General features: G+C 41.4%; 1 protein-coding gene across 9 annotated transcripts in view; it reads right to left on the bottom strand.

Moving 5' to 3' along the window:
* Positions 1-540: 540 nt before the first annotated feature.
* Positions 541-13,691, bottom strand: part of rnf220a (ring finger protein 220a) — a 162,538-nt gene continuing 149,387 nt past the window's right edge. For 8 of the 9 annotated variants that reach the window (XM_088927603.1, XM_088927604.1, XM_088927605.1 and 5 more), the window contains 3 exons: positions 11,391-11,499; positions 9,406-9,480; positions 541-3,332 (listed from right to left, as the gene is read on the bottom strand). In XM_088927603.1, the coding sequence (XP_088783729.1) occupies positions 3,261-3,332; positions 9,406-9,480; positions 11,391-11,499 (256 nt within the window). In that variant the 3' untranslated portion in view covers positions 541-3,260. Of the gene's footprint in view, positions 3,333-9,405; positions 9,481-9,713; positions 9,876-11,390; positions 11,500-13,691 lie in introns of all 9 variants that reach the window. The other variant, XM_088927602.1, reaches the window with a different exon arrangement.

The following is a 13,691-nucleotide window of genomic DNA, read 5'->3' as shown; positions in this document are numbered from 1 at the left end:
AAATAAAAAGAAAGGGCTACTGCATTTTTCAAGTATAATCAGAAATTTGACAATGTTTGTAAAAGCTTCCCAGACCGCTTCGCCTCCTCACAAGCCAATCCATACTCACAGGGCACAGAGCTCCGCGACACTGTTCCAAGTCCTGATTGGAATGACCCACGTTAAACAAGGATGGTCCACAGTATCCAAATGCAATGAAATTAATCTCCAACATTTTCAAATGTTGCAGTGCTCAGATATCTGTGCAAATGCATGACTAAAAGATCTTAATCTTAAAGGAGATCAAGGAACAACTTAGTGAACATTTTAATTGTGAACATTTACGTGGTCAAACGTTTGCCATCTGGTCCCACGTTCAGCACAAGCCTTTCCAACTCACTCTAAGAAAACAAAATCCCAGCCTCAGTCATATACGTGTTTGTAACTTGTCAAGTTTTCTAAAGAAGGCCTTTTAGCAATTAGTCCCCAGAAGAGGCTGGAGTGTTTAAATACTGCTGTAACACCCATGTTAACAAAGATGCAGCTAAATAAGCTAAGAAACTATTTCAGTAAATGTTTTATTTATATAAGTAAAAGGTGAAGGTACATCTTCACAGAAAATGAAATGGGAGAAAAGCACACTTCGGTTACAAATTCACTTAGAATTTTACAAATGTGATTTTGGAAATCCAGTTCTTTTCACAGCTCTTGCAGGAAGTCAGTCCTTGGTGGTCCACCCAAAGGTATGTGCCATTAAAATTGAAGAAAGCAACCACAAGCACAAAAAAGCCACAGATTAGTGGATATTTTTTTTAAATTAAGCTGCAGTGGGATTTAGTTTTGAAAGCTATACCTTTTCCTGTTTTAAAAGCTTGCTTACTGATTTTTTTTTGTCCAGAACGTCTTGGATTGCCACCTTTGCCATCTCAAGAGATTAGAAGGGCGGTAATCCCAAACATTCTTGAAAAAAAAAATCGCTGAGCTGAAAGTTCTTGACAAATACACACGCGTCTGAAAAAGTGAGGGCTCAGTATCCCCAAGTAACAAGGATGACCAATCAACTACTGAATCACAACAGTAAGAGGCTACATCTGAGGCCCTAGATACCCTTTCTTGACATCTGATACTTAAAATATATATTTTTATACAGTATGGACCTCTGATCTCTTTTGCTTACATTGAAACAAACATTATTACAGGATACATATTGTTTTACAGATACAAAGCACACTGTTGCTCAACAAAACGCTACACAGCTCCTTCAGAACTTCTGCAAGTGGTTTCGTGACCACGCTGGCTGGGACCAAGAGCCTCACCATCGCAAAAGGCCAAGGTTTGTGATTTTGTACTGTACTTTAGCCTGCAGAACTACGCAACCCCCAAAGCAGACAGCGCACCTGCAAACTACTGCAGAACCACAGAAAAAACCTCCTTCCCATTGTGTGTAGACGGTAGCTGACCCAGGCTGGCTTCAGTAGGGGAGCTTTACAAAGTACCTCTTTTTCTCAGCTTTCACTTCTATCCTGGGATTTTGCTGCCTGACAGAATAAAGGATTTTTTTGTTTGTTTTACAAAGAAGAAGCCAAAAGGTCATTTTCAAAGGGAAAATCTAACAATGTTCTGTACTATTATGAATTTACCTAGCAAATGGTAACAATATTAATCTAGTACTGATACACAATGCAATTACATGGGCACAAAATAAAGGTATACCAAGAGGTTTCACCCCAAAACACTCTGAAATAAATCTTTAAGAGGAACCTGATTAGTGACACACCGGTCAGAGGTGAGATATCCTGTGAAGATAATGAATCAGAACTTTTTAATGTCTCCATCAGAAATGATATAAGCAAAATAAACTGTTGTGACCAGCACACACAGAAAAAAAAACTTTCTTCAGAAACTGACGAAGTTTCTGAACAGCAGACTCATTCCATTACTGCACTGTATGTCTGCATGTTGTGTTACCTTAAACCTGTAGCATTCTTGCATCTTTAAAATAAGTGGTCATTTATGGAAGAGTGTGGCTAAAATGCATTAACAAGACATTGATTTTCCAATAAAAAGAGAACTTTTGACAGTTTTTACTTTATTCTGCCAGGGGTTTGATTTACAAATAATCTGCACACTACATCTACAAAGTCATTTTCGCCTGTTGTAGCACCTTAAAAGTATGTTTAACTTAAGGGTATTTAATCTCTCCAAATCCTGCCCCCCCACCGCCAAACTACAGCTCGTAATCTTACAATGAAGAAAAATGTACACCACTTAATTCTGAAATGCTATTTTGAGTAGTAGCTTTGTTTATTATCAGGTTTCCTTTCTGTACAATGAAATACAACTCCAACCTCAAGAAGACAACATCTGTTTAAAAAATACTGAGGGTTTCTTATTTACCACTTTGAAATTTTACCCCCCCCCCCTCCACATTCCAAATCTTCCCTCTTCCATACCCAACAAAACTGGACTTTATTAATACATAATTATATGTGTGTGTAGCGTGTTTTAATTCTATTCCATTTATACACAACATTGTAAACATACATAGAATATATTACATGTGCTTCCGCCTTCTCGTTGTGTTTATTCTTTTTAATTCGGTTGAATAATTACTCACTGAAACACCACAAGAAAAAAAAAATAGGGGGAAAAATGAGAAAACAGGATTATCCCAAGGATGTCTCGAGGTTAGCAGTTTGGTTGAGAGCTCCATCCTTACGTCGTCCCCAGAAGAACCTCTTTCTTCATCGATGCTCTGGCTCAACGGCAGCCTTTGGAATCTCACGTTGTGGAAAGTGAATGTTTTTACAGGGAAAACAGCAGCAAAAGGGATAAAAAAAACCACCTGGCATGGGGTCAGCGCAGAGGGTTCAGCAAGACTGGGGAGAGGGCAGCGATAATGTACCTGTGTGGTACCTTCATCTTAGGTGGTCAAGAGTACAGGAAGTGCCAGGTATCTGTACCACCGCAAGCCTGGAGGAAAGTAAGGTGAAGCAAAGGGATTCCAAGTGGACATGTCACAAAAAAGTCATTGGGTTCTTTTTTTTCTGAGGCCTGTTCTGTATGGTCACCTCCTGTAGCGTCCTTAAACCAGGCAGAGTCTAGGCTCTTGTTTAGTTTTAAGAGGTGCTTTTTTTAAAAAAAAAAAGCAAACAAACCAACAACAGCCACAACATAAAAAAAAAACTTGGCCTCAAATATAACAACAGAAAACAAAAAGAAATGAAAATCCATGAACGGGATGGAAGGAATTTTGGGGGCCAGTCAGAGAACTGCATCCTTCACAAGTAGACACGCCTCAGGTCTCCGGGCGACGTGATGGTGTTGCACTGTGGGCAAAGCTTCTTGGCTCCCTGTGGTGGAAAAGAAACACTGATCAATCAATGGATTCATTTGGCCCAAGAACCCCACTTCCTTTTAAATGTGAACAGGAATGGACGCCTTAGCTTTTAATGCAATTTTTTATAGAAAAGGGAATGTAAAAACACCCTAGGTTATTTCACTGGCCTTCCCCTGGACATAAACTGGAGTGAGACAGTAAAGCCAGGCCACCTGCAACACATACTGACCTTGGCCTAAATATGTTCCGATACTCCATTAGGTATCGCATCTAAGGAGTTTGATTAACTGCAAACACCGACCTGCTCTGCACAGGAGGGAATTCCTGGAGGTTCATGCCTTCCTCAACGGGTTCAGACAGTCTGTGCACAAGGAGTGTATCGTGCTGATAAGGTATGGACTTGGGGAGACTGAATGTTTCCAAGAGTATAGACGAGGGCTGTGAGAGTACCGATATTGAATGAGATTTTCAGAAATGAGAACCTATATTCTCACTTCTTTCAAAAAACATCTGGTTGAGATCCTCAGATCAATTAGTTACTAGCTACCAAATGGGCTAGATGGGTTCTTCACGTTATTGCTACCAATAGGAAGAGGTTTTCAAGTCACTTTTGAAAACCAAGTATCTCTTTGCTCATGGTTTGAAATATTCACTCCATAGACTAAGAAAAAATAAAAAAAATTAAGATGGGTAGAAAATACAGTACAGTGTGTATCATCACTCAACAGAAAGGCGATATTACAAGTGTACATCATAAATCTCTGATACCCAATCTTAATTGAAAGCTAAAAAAAAGACAAAGAAAATTTATTGGTAAGCTTACTCAACTTAGCGTTCTGCTTTGTAAAACAGCTCCGTCTGAAACGCATTGTGTACTGGCTCTTATTTGCAGGAGCTCATTAAGATTAAATTGGACACTAGACACAAAAATACCCACAAGGTTTATGATTTGCACCCAGGGAAAATGAGGAAACCTATGAGCTAAACACTTCATTGTTTCAAAACCCCGTGTGTCTCAAGTTGCTGTTCCAGTCTTCATATCCCTTTCCAGGAGTTTATTCACTGTTGTTTGAATTTCTGCCACTTCCAATAAAGATCTCGCCAATAAAAAAGGGAAAAGGAACAAGTTGAAAGGAAACAATTGTCTGTGTGGTCTCTCCTTCCCTCTCCTACCACACACGAGCTCAGACAAACAGGGCTGCAGCACAGCAGCGCCGTGTCTGCCACTGTAGGGTGCTCTGCAACTCAAACAGCCATTGCCAGCAGGAAGGGAATTTAACTCCAGGCTCCTTCTTCCAGCACATTCCACTAGTCCACACCACAGCCCAGAAAACACTTAGCAGCCAGCAGAGCCTCTCTACAGCCCACTGGCCTAGGACATGTGCTTTCATGTATGAATGTCTACAGACATGTATCAAACGTTCATTCACGGTCCCACATTGGGGACCAGAGAAGCGGCCTGACAGGTTTATCAATTAGGGACAGCTCTGCTTCAGAATTAAATAAAACACGTGTGGTACGCATTAATAGTCAAATTTTACTTTAAAAAGACCTAATGATTGAAACTAAGGTGATGCAGTTTTCTAAATCTCCTATAAAACGAGGCAAATTCTTCTCCAGGAGAACTGCATGTTTGCCCAAACACAGCTCGTACTCTAGTAACCCAGGAAAGCCCCAGACGTAATGGCCTCCTCATTTTGTTTGTGAGTGTGAAAGTACGGTAGGGGTTGTGACCTCAGCAATGAGCATTAGCTTTGCCTCGATGAGTGCAGACATCTGTCAGCAAACACCCCGTCTCCAGCTTGCTTGGCCAACACTTGATCTACGGTCTTCGGGCTCTCTGCAGCTCTCGCACTCAGGTGCAAAGAGGATTCGTGACTCCGGACCTCAATGGAGGCTTTGCCAGGCCTCAAGGTACCCAGCCAGTGAACCCAGAAAACAAAGTGAATCTCACGACAAGAGGTGAAGTCATATGGAAACATCACACAGCCTGGAAACCATTTATCACAGGTCAAGCAGCCCTGACCACAATAACAGCATTCTAATGGGAGTCGGTCCATAAATTACTCTCAAATTAAATACGAGAGCAATGCCAAGTTCACTTTAAAGCTCACAAGATTAAGAAATGATTACTGCTGAAAGCTCAAAAGATGGGCACTTATGTTGTTTGGACTTTGATGTACGTCTTCAATACCAGGCCAGCTTGTACAAGACCAGAGTGGAGTTTAGCCATCAGGTCACCAGGATTAGCACAGCCCTCATGAAAAGTGCAGTAGGATCTTTTAATGACCAAATACATCGGGAACTGAAATTCAGGTCCCTGGGATTAAGGTCTCACGTTAAGGACAGCAGCACAGTGTCCTGGGTCACCATACTGGGGACATGCTTATCAAGCTCTGATCCAGAGAGAAGAGTGCCACCTACTGGTCAAAAGAAAATGATACGATGTTTGAGATGAAAGATTATCAATTGCTAGACCAGGTTTAACAGAAACTGAAGTATCCCTTTAGGATCTTTTCTAAGAAAGCAGTCCCAATTGTAGAATTAGTCTCTGGTAGGTTCCCAGTACTTGAGAGTGAAGGCTTTAGTCCTTCAGAAGAGGAGGCTGCAATCCTAAAATCATTTTTGAAAAAACAAAAAGTGTACCCAGGCATTCTGGGCTAAAAAAGCAGCTGTAAGCCAACATCTTAAACCTGAATCCTGACATTTTGTAAATGATCTGAGCACTACCTGAACAGTATCCCTGACATTCCTCTTGTAAGTATATGTTAAAGAAAATTACCTGCAGTCCTAAAGGTCTTGAAAAGGCGTGACCAAACTGCACTGTCTACTCATGCTTGCTTTTCCTGCTGCTCCATTATCCTAATTGACTTTAACTAGTTGTTTATGACTCTCGAGACGTAAGAATTCCTTTGCTAGGTCTTCTTTTGGTACTCTTTGGGGTCTTGTGGCCAAAAAAACCCCCAACTATTTCTGCAAGGGCCAAGAAAAGGAAAAGGTCTCTCTTTCCCCTTATTAAAGAAATTACAGCCTTTCCTTCTTATAAAACAAAGGAGTTACCTGATTTTAATGAGAACAATGTACTGCGTGGGCTTCTCTCATCGTACACCAGCTGCTGCGCTCTATTAAATTCATAAAAAAGGGCAACAGTAACAAGATTACACGCATTTACTTTGATCAAGACGCAAGGAGCCCCTGCGTGCTGCTTTTATTGCTGTCTTCGGGCAATGTTTTAATGGCTACATTAGTAACAAGCTGCTGCAGCAAGCAGAAATTTCTTATACAACCCCCCTCCCTCCTCCGCTCTTTCTTTTAAACAGTGGGCTTTGTGATAAAAAAAAGAGCTTATTTAATAAATTGTATATTGGAAAACGGCTGGGGCTGTGAAACAGATGAGCGTTTTCTTATTAATTGCTTCCTTGTGTAGTAGCAGAATGTATTAGCGGATAATAAGAGTCTGCTCCCTGGGGGACAGGCTGAAAAGTAAGGAGAAACAGAGGGGAGCGAGGGAAGGCAGATCGGCACGAGTCAGGAAGATCAGACTCCCAGAGAAATCTATAAAGAGTCTGGGGCTTCTTTTAACGGGCTTAAGGTATTCAGGAGGGGCTGTCCACGGTAGCTGTCGAGATCTGCAAGCTCCTTCCTGAAGAAATGCTGCCCAAAGTAGTGGCCTCGAGGAGTGAAGACGATCATTTGTATGCAGTCCTACCCGGAGTGGAACCGTGGGATTAAGGAGGTATAAATATTCCCTCTGGGTAGTTCTGGATCTTGCTCCTGGACACTTTTTAGAATGAACTTCATTATCCACACCTGTGCATATCAAATAAACTACAGGCCGCAGCAACGGCCAACCTGACATAAGCGGTCTTAACATAACATTCGCCTAGTCCTGTCCAAGTCTTTACATGGAGACATGTATGGATTTCAATTACAATTATTTAAGAAACCTTACAAATCAGAAGAGGCCATTCCACCTGTTTGGTAGTTAATATCTAATTGATCAGAGGATCTCACGTAGTTTCTTCTTCAAAAAAATCAAGTTACTGATTTCAGAAATATGGCTGAGCAACTTATTCCAGACTTCAACGACCCTTTATGCAAAGAAATGCCTCTTGTTCTCCGTTTGAACGTGTAGTGACCTGTGGCTCATGTTAAAGATCCTGAATACTTGAATCGGGTGCCCTTGCTGTCTGCTCTGATCAAGACCAAGAAGCTTCAGTCGACCAATTCCTTCAAACCTGGGAACAGATTTGGTTGCTCAGCTCTAGCATAATTCTAGACCAACAATCATTTTGTAAAGAGGTGACCTAAACTCATTTGATTTAACGTCTGAGCTTTATATACCAACAGTTTGCTTCATTCATTCTTCACACGGTCACAGATTCGAAAAAAGTAAACGAGTCTTTCATAAGTAGCTTCTTCAAGCTTAAGATTTCTCATTTTCTGTGTAGATTTATAATTTTGCTACCTGTATGTCATACTCTGCACTTGTCCACATTAAATATCATCTGCCAGCAGTATGCCTATTTTTGATTGTCTAAATCTCTTATTTTAATTTCACTTGTTGCTTCTACAGTGTTTCCTAATCTTCCTAATCTGGTTTCTCCTGAAAACTACACTAGATTACCAAGTTTATCTTGATTGCCTACTGCCTAGAATTTCTAATTCTAGATTAGAATATGAGGAACTTTCTCAAAACCTTTTGAAAACTTAAAAACATATCGTATACTTAGGCACCACATCGTATGCTCCATGTGCCCATATTGTTTTTGCATGATCAGAGAACCTCCTTTTTAAAACCAAGTTGATTATCCCTTACACTCTTACTGTCATTCCCATGATCCGCTACTTATGGAGATGATCATTTCCATAACCTTACAGTTAACAGAAGACTTATTCAAATCAAGAAAATAACATGATGCTTGAGTAGGCAGCAGGTGAGAAAGGAAGAAAATTGGCCCCTAATTAGCTTGTCTTGATTTCAAGAGGACACTCCCAGTCTCCTATCCCAGCTGAAACAGACATTATGTTGTATTCCAGGCTTAACAACAGGGATATCGATGAGTGGCAGGTAACTGCGTTTCGTTTGTAGGGAGTGGGTATTGGTTGCTGCATTTGTATGGCTTCTCCAGTAAGAAGATGCACTAAAACCCAAAGAACAGACCTTCCACTGAGACACTGGATAAGCAGCTGTAGGAAACACTTCCTTCTGGAAATAGAATCATGCAGGTACTCTTAGAAAGTCCAACGTCCCCAGCCATTGTTAAGGTAAACCGGTGTCAAGAGTTTTAGCAGATCCCTGCTGTGCTGCCCTTTTTTTTAGCATTTTTATTATACTCCATTATTATTACTTTTGCATTATTATAACTGCTTAGCCAAACTGGAAACTATGAATAAAAAATTAATCATGTATGCCAAAGGAACTGGTTGAAAAACCAGGGTTTATGCCCACCCCTTAAAGCTGACCTTAGGGAAACTCATCTTATTTTCACAAGTGAGCACACACACAGAAGGATCCTTAAACATAAAAAAAAAACAATAAACGATTCCTATTCACTTCTGGAGTGGATCTGCTTGCCGCCGATACCGGAAAAGTTACTCGGAGGCTTAAAGCTTTCATTGCTTGGATGGCCTGACTGCCTACCAGACCGCATTCTTGCTTTTGAAAATAATCCCTGCGCAGTTCTGGAATTTCGCTTCAGTTTCAAATATTTGTTGTATTTCTGTGAAGCGGTGCGACATCTACAGTAATCCCTTCCCTCGTGTGTGACAGAAATGTCATTACTGCATACATTACACAAAGAGAAATCCTCCAAGAGCTCTCCGTTCTTAACTTGTTCTTGTTCTGAGTGGAGCTCCTGGTGCTTCACTTCTCTCCAAGACGTGTTTTAGGTTAATGGGGAGACTTTAAATTGTCCCGGTGTATGCGGGTGTCCCCTGCAACCAACTTTCCCAAATATTTTACCGATATATTTCACGGGAGTCGAAGAAAACGTCCGACGAGTGATCGTTTTGACACGGGTCTGTAAAGATGTGGAACTTGTGCTGTGTGCGAAGCTGCTGAAGTCAACAGCAAGGTGTCTTACCAGAGTCCGGAGCCAGCATTCCTCGCAGTGTACGTGCCAACACTGAATGGAGGTGAGGGGCATTGTGTAGGAGTCCTGGGAATCGGGGGGGAGGGGGGGAAAAAAAACGGAGGTCATTAACGAAGGCCCACGATTGTGAAAATAAAACACCGAATGGATAAAATGAGCCAAAAAAACGTAATCCCTGGAACTATATCTCATCCACGTTTCAACAGGCAACAACTGAGACTTCAAAACTGACCACAATCTGCAATCTGGCTGACAAATCTTAAAACATCCAAGTGCGTGTGGAGTTAGGAAAGCCTTACCCTCATTGGTGGCAGTAACTGTTTTATTCCACCGGACCCCATTAAGTATCCTCTATATAAACAGTATATGTTGAGCGGGAGTCTCTTTGCGCCCCGGCTCTCTGATTTGTTAATTTCGGGTTCCAGATTCTTGTCTTCAGCACTTGTTTGGAATCTCTTCCGCTGGAAGGAATTCAAAAGCAGCACTGAGCACGAGAATGTGGACACTAAAATCGGACAAGACACACACAGACACAAACAATATCAAGTGACACTGCAAACAGAAATACAGCATCTCTGGTTTAAAGAGCCCCTTCCTGCTTTATTACTACAGTTGACAAAAGGGTTAATGCGTTGACATTTTTCCAGCTTTTTTAAATGAGTGAATTTTTTTTTTACCTACTAGCAGCTTTGCCTATTGAATACATACCATGTTGGTGTTTCTCTCTTTCTCAGAGACACAAGTATACTGATATCTGGCTTTCCAACATGGTCTCTCTGGTTTAATCAAGAAACATGCGGTTTCTGAAGCCTTAATAACTTAACACTTGGATTTCAGAAATTCTGTGCTAATGAGCGCAACGCAAAATTCTACATTTAATTTTAATCAATTATTTATGTCCATACATTTCATTTATGGGCTAAGTGCCAACAATCCGATAAATTATCAGGCCTTTTTTGCCCATCTACAAGAGATTCCTGCACTACTCCAGACAGACACCAGGTGGAGCTGAAGGTCTACTGATACTGTGGAAAGTCCACATTTCAAATGTACTCTCAAGGTCCTAAAAAACACCCTGAAACTTTTGCAAGAAATACTAAGAATTACTCTCTGCACCCTGTTTCACAAATGAAGAGTTGTAACTTTTTTTGCCTTGGGGGTTATTCAATGTTTTTAATGACATAAAGCCAATCTGAAGTTACTCTAGCATCTTTGATGTTCTTCTAGACAGACAGCAAAACATACCCACACATTCTTCAGACTCCCAGTTCTATCCAAGCAAAACTCCCACATCACCCATCACAAACAATTAAATACCAACAAAAAAAAGAGGCAGCCTCCTAAAGTAAATACAGGGACAGCAGGCAACAATGAATATCCTAACACCCAAATTCACCTCAGGCCTGCACCGCCCCTGCTAAGACTGATGTGTCACTAATTTAATTGCTTCTGTTTCAGAATGCCAAAGGTCACAGTACCAAGCCAGGCCTGTAAATAAATATTACTCAGACGTTCTTCTGCTCTTTAACAACAAAGAGAACAATGCATAGACCTTAGCACACTGAAACACTGTTTAAACTTTCGTATTACCTATTCTCCACTGTTGCCCACCTTCTGAACAGTATGCAATTCAACAAAAGCAGCCAGGAAAGGCAACTTCTTACTACACACAAAGGCAATCAAACTCGAGAGCACAGTGTAGCTTAATTGTGTACAACAGTGCATTCCAACACTTCTTACTGCACAGTGTGTCAAAGTATTCCATTAATCAAAATTCATCAGCCACAGGACAGTGACTTCTGCTTCTCTGCAATCATTACGCATATACCTCCACTTCTGCTGTGCATGTAAGATGTGGAGTGTTTTGCTGCTGACTGGGCCTGGAGCCCTAGTATATTCCTGTATTGCCAACACACTGTTAAGACAACTGCATTAAAGAGACGGTTCTGTAGGAAAGGTAGGAGGCGTGACCTTACCATGCAGATGAGACATTTGTATCTGTCCCCCCGCGACAGCTGCCTCTCCAGCTCCCGGATACGAGCCTTTAGCGCTTCGAACGTGGTCACCGTCGAGTCCTCCGTGATCCTGCGAGGGAAAGACCGGGCTTACACACAGGAAGCTACTGCTACTTCTGGACCCAAGTTAAGAAGAACTGACGGCGCTCGCAAACTGCTGGTCTTCCTTCACCCCCCCGGGCGCAAACGCAATCTACTGCTACCGATGAGCACGCATGGTTCCAAGCCACCGTCCGCACGTGCTTCCTAGAAACCGCTGGACCTGTACCATTGGAACGGCCAGATTCTGACATCGTGGGTCAGTTTGGATTATGTGCAGCGTCTCTGCCCCCTCAACACACACAGCTAATTTCAGCCAGCAACACTGAGCTAGGTTTCTTTTAAATCAGGCCAGCAATGGCTTATCATCTTAATCTTCATATTGCATTCATTTCTGTGTGTGGATGCTGCGGTGTTTTATAAACTGACAATATCTGGAAGGTACAGTTTATGCTAGGTACAGTAACAGTACAGTTCATCTGTGTTCCCTTTTAAGATGGAAAGGGGGGCCGTGGACAATCTCTCAGAGGCGGTACAGTGCTCCACCAGCTTCTCCCTCAATTTAGAAAGAGATAAGGGCTGGCATTTAGATCACAGAATGTCACCACCCAGCACCTGGCTTTCATGCAGGAAGAGGAGCCAGACTGAGAAGAGCAGACTGGTGCCCCACAGGGGAAATCTGCCTAACTAGCTCATTAGGTTGTTAGTAACTATTTTGAGGGTGTCATATAAATATTTATTGAAAGAACCCTGGATATTGACTTTAACACCAGTGCTATGTATGCCTGTTGCATACCCCCACCACCCTTTGTGAAAAGACCCCTTTCTGTTCTTGGTTTTTAATGCACCTCCTCTATAGTTTCTACTTTCCCCCCTTGGGTAGTCTTTCACTGATGATTTTGAAGAAGCCCAATGCACTCCAACATTAAAATGATTCAGTTCTTTAAGCCAGTCAGTCCTGGACATTTGTCTAAGCCTCAAAATGTGCCTGCTCATTCTTTCTTTGGACTGATACCAGAGCAGCAATATCTTTTTTATAACACGATATCCAAAAACACACACAATATTCTAATTGACATTTTACTAGTTGCATTGAAATTGTACAATGCACTCACATCCCTTGATTTAAATTTTATACCTTAACACTAGATATCCTAACATTTATTTTATTGCTTCAGCACAGCCGGAAAAAGGACGGTCATAGGCAACAGACACCAATATCTTTTTCACAAGTAGCTTCTTTAGACTGAGTGTCTCCCATCGTATATCTACAGTTCATGTTTCGCAACCAGCATGTAACACTCTGCAGTTGTGTGCATTACATAAAATCTGGTTCCCCATCTTGAATTTTATCCAAGTCTTTTTGACTTTCCGTTAATGCTAGTTTGAGTGAACGGGTACTACAGTCATTTTCCAGTCCAGTCTTGTCTGTTATTGACTTTATAAAACATTTTGTAAAAGTAGTAGCAAGTCAATCACTGCAATGAACAGTGACAATAAAACTTCATTCACCATAGTATACTTAAATACTACAGTAACACACATTTATTGAAAATCATGCAAAATGTCCCTCCTGGTGGATATCATATAGAAATATCTTTAGGAGGCTTGCTGATACAACTGGACAACGCCAATAAAACATCTAACAAAATCTTAATATACAGGGTTAGTCACAATGTTGTCGACAAGTATAAATGACTATTTTACTAAAGTTTTGTTTTCCCCTCCACGGATGGCGGAGGATTGTAAGGTAACTGTTAGAAACTTTGATATTTATGCTTTCGCTTGAAACCTTGTTTTTGCCACAGTAAGCCATGTAATTCATTTGTAATAAGCCGTCAAAGTCGTCGACGGCATTTTGACGAACCCTGTATTTTCCAGCAAAACTACATGACGGTGCTGCTCCTTCACGTTTGCTCTGAGTCTCCACGATGAGGTCTAGCTTTCCTGTGCATCTTTGATTTATGCCCCACCCCTGGGACCTGGTGGCAGATCCTCCTTTGCTAACACATCTCTCAGGCCTGCAATCCCAGTAGGGCCCCCCTGATAAACAGTTTTCACTCTGCTGTCTGCTCCTTAGATCTCCTCTGTATATCCTACTAAATATCCTTTGATTAATGTTTCTGCTAGTAAATGTATATTTAACACTGTCTACAGCATATGAACTTGTAATAACTAAATCAATATCCCTACCATTGATTGTCCGGCACTGCACCGGTGCGA

The sequence above is a fragment of the Atractosteus spatula genome, chromosome 11, assembly GCF_055471065.1.
Source record: "Atractosteus spatula isolate fAtrSpa1 chromosome 11, fAtrSpa1.hap1, whole genome shotgun sequence".
NCBI classification, from domain to species: domain Eukaryota; kingdom Metazoa; phylum Chordata; class Actinopteri; order Semionotiformes; family Lepisosteidae; genus Atractosteus; species Atractosteus spatula.
This window is presented reverse-complemented; position numbering and strand designations above follow the sequence as displayed.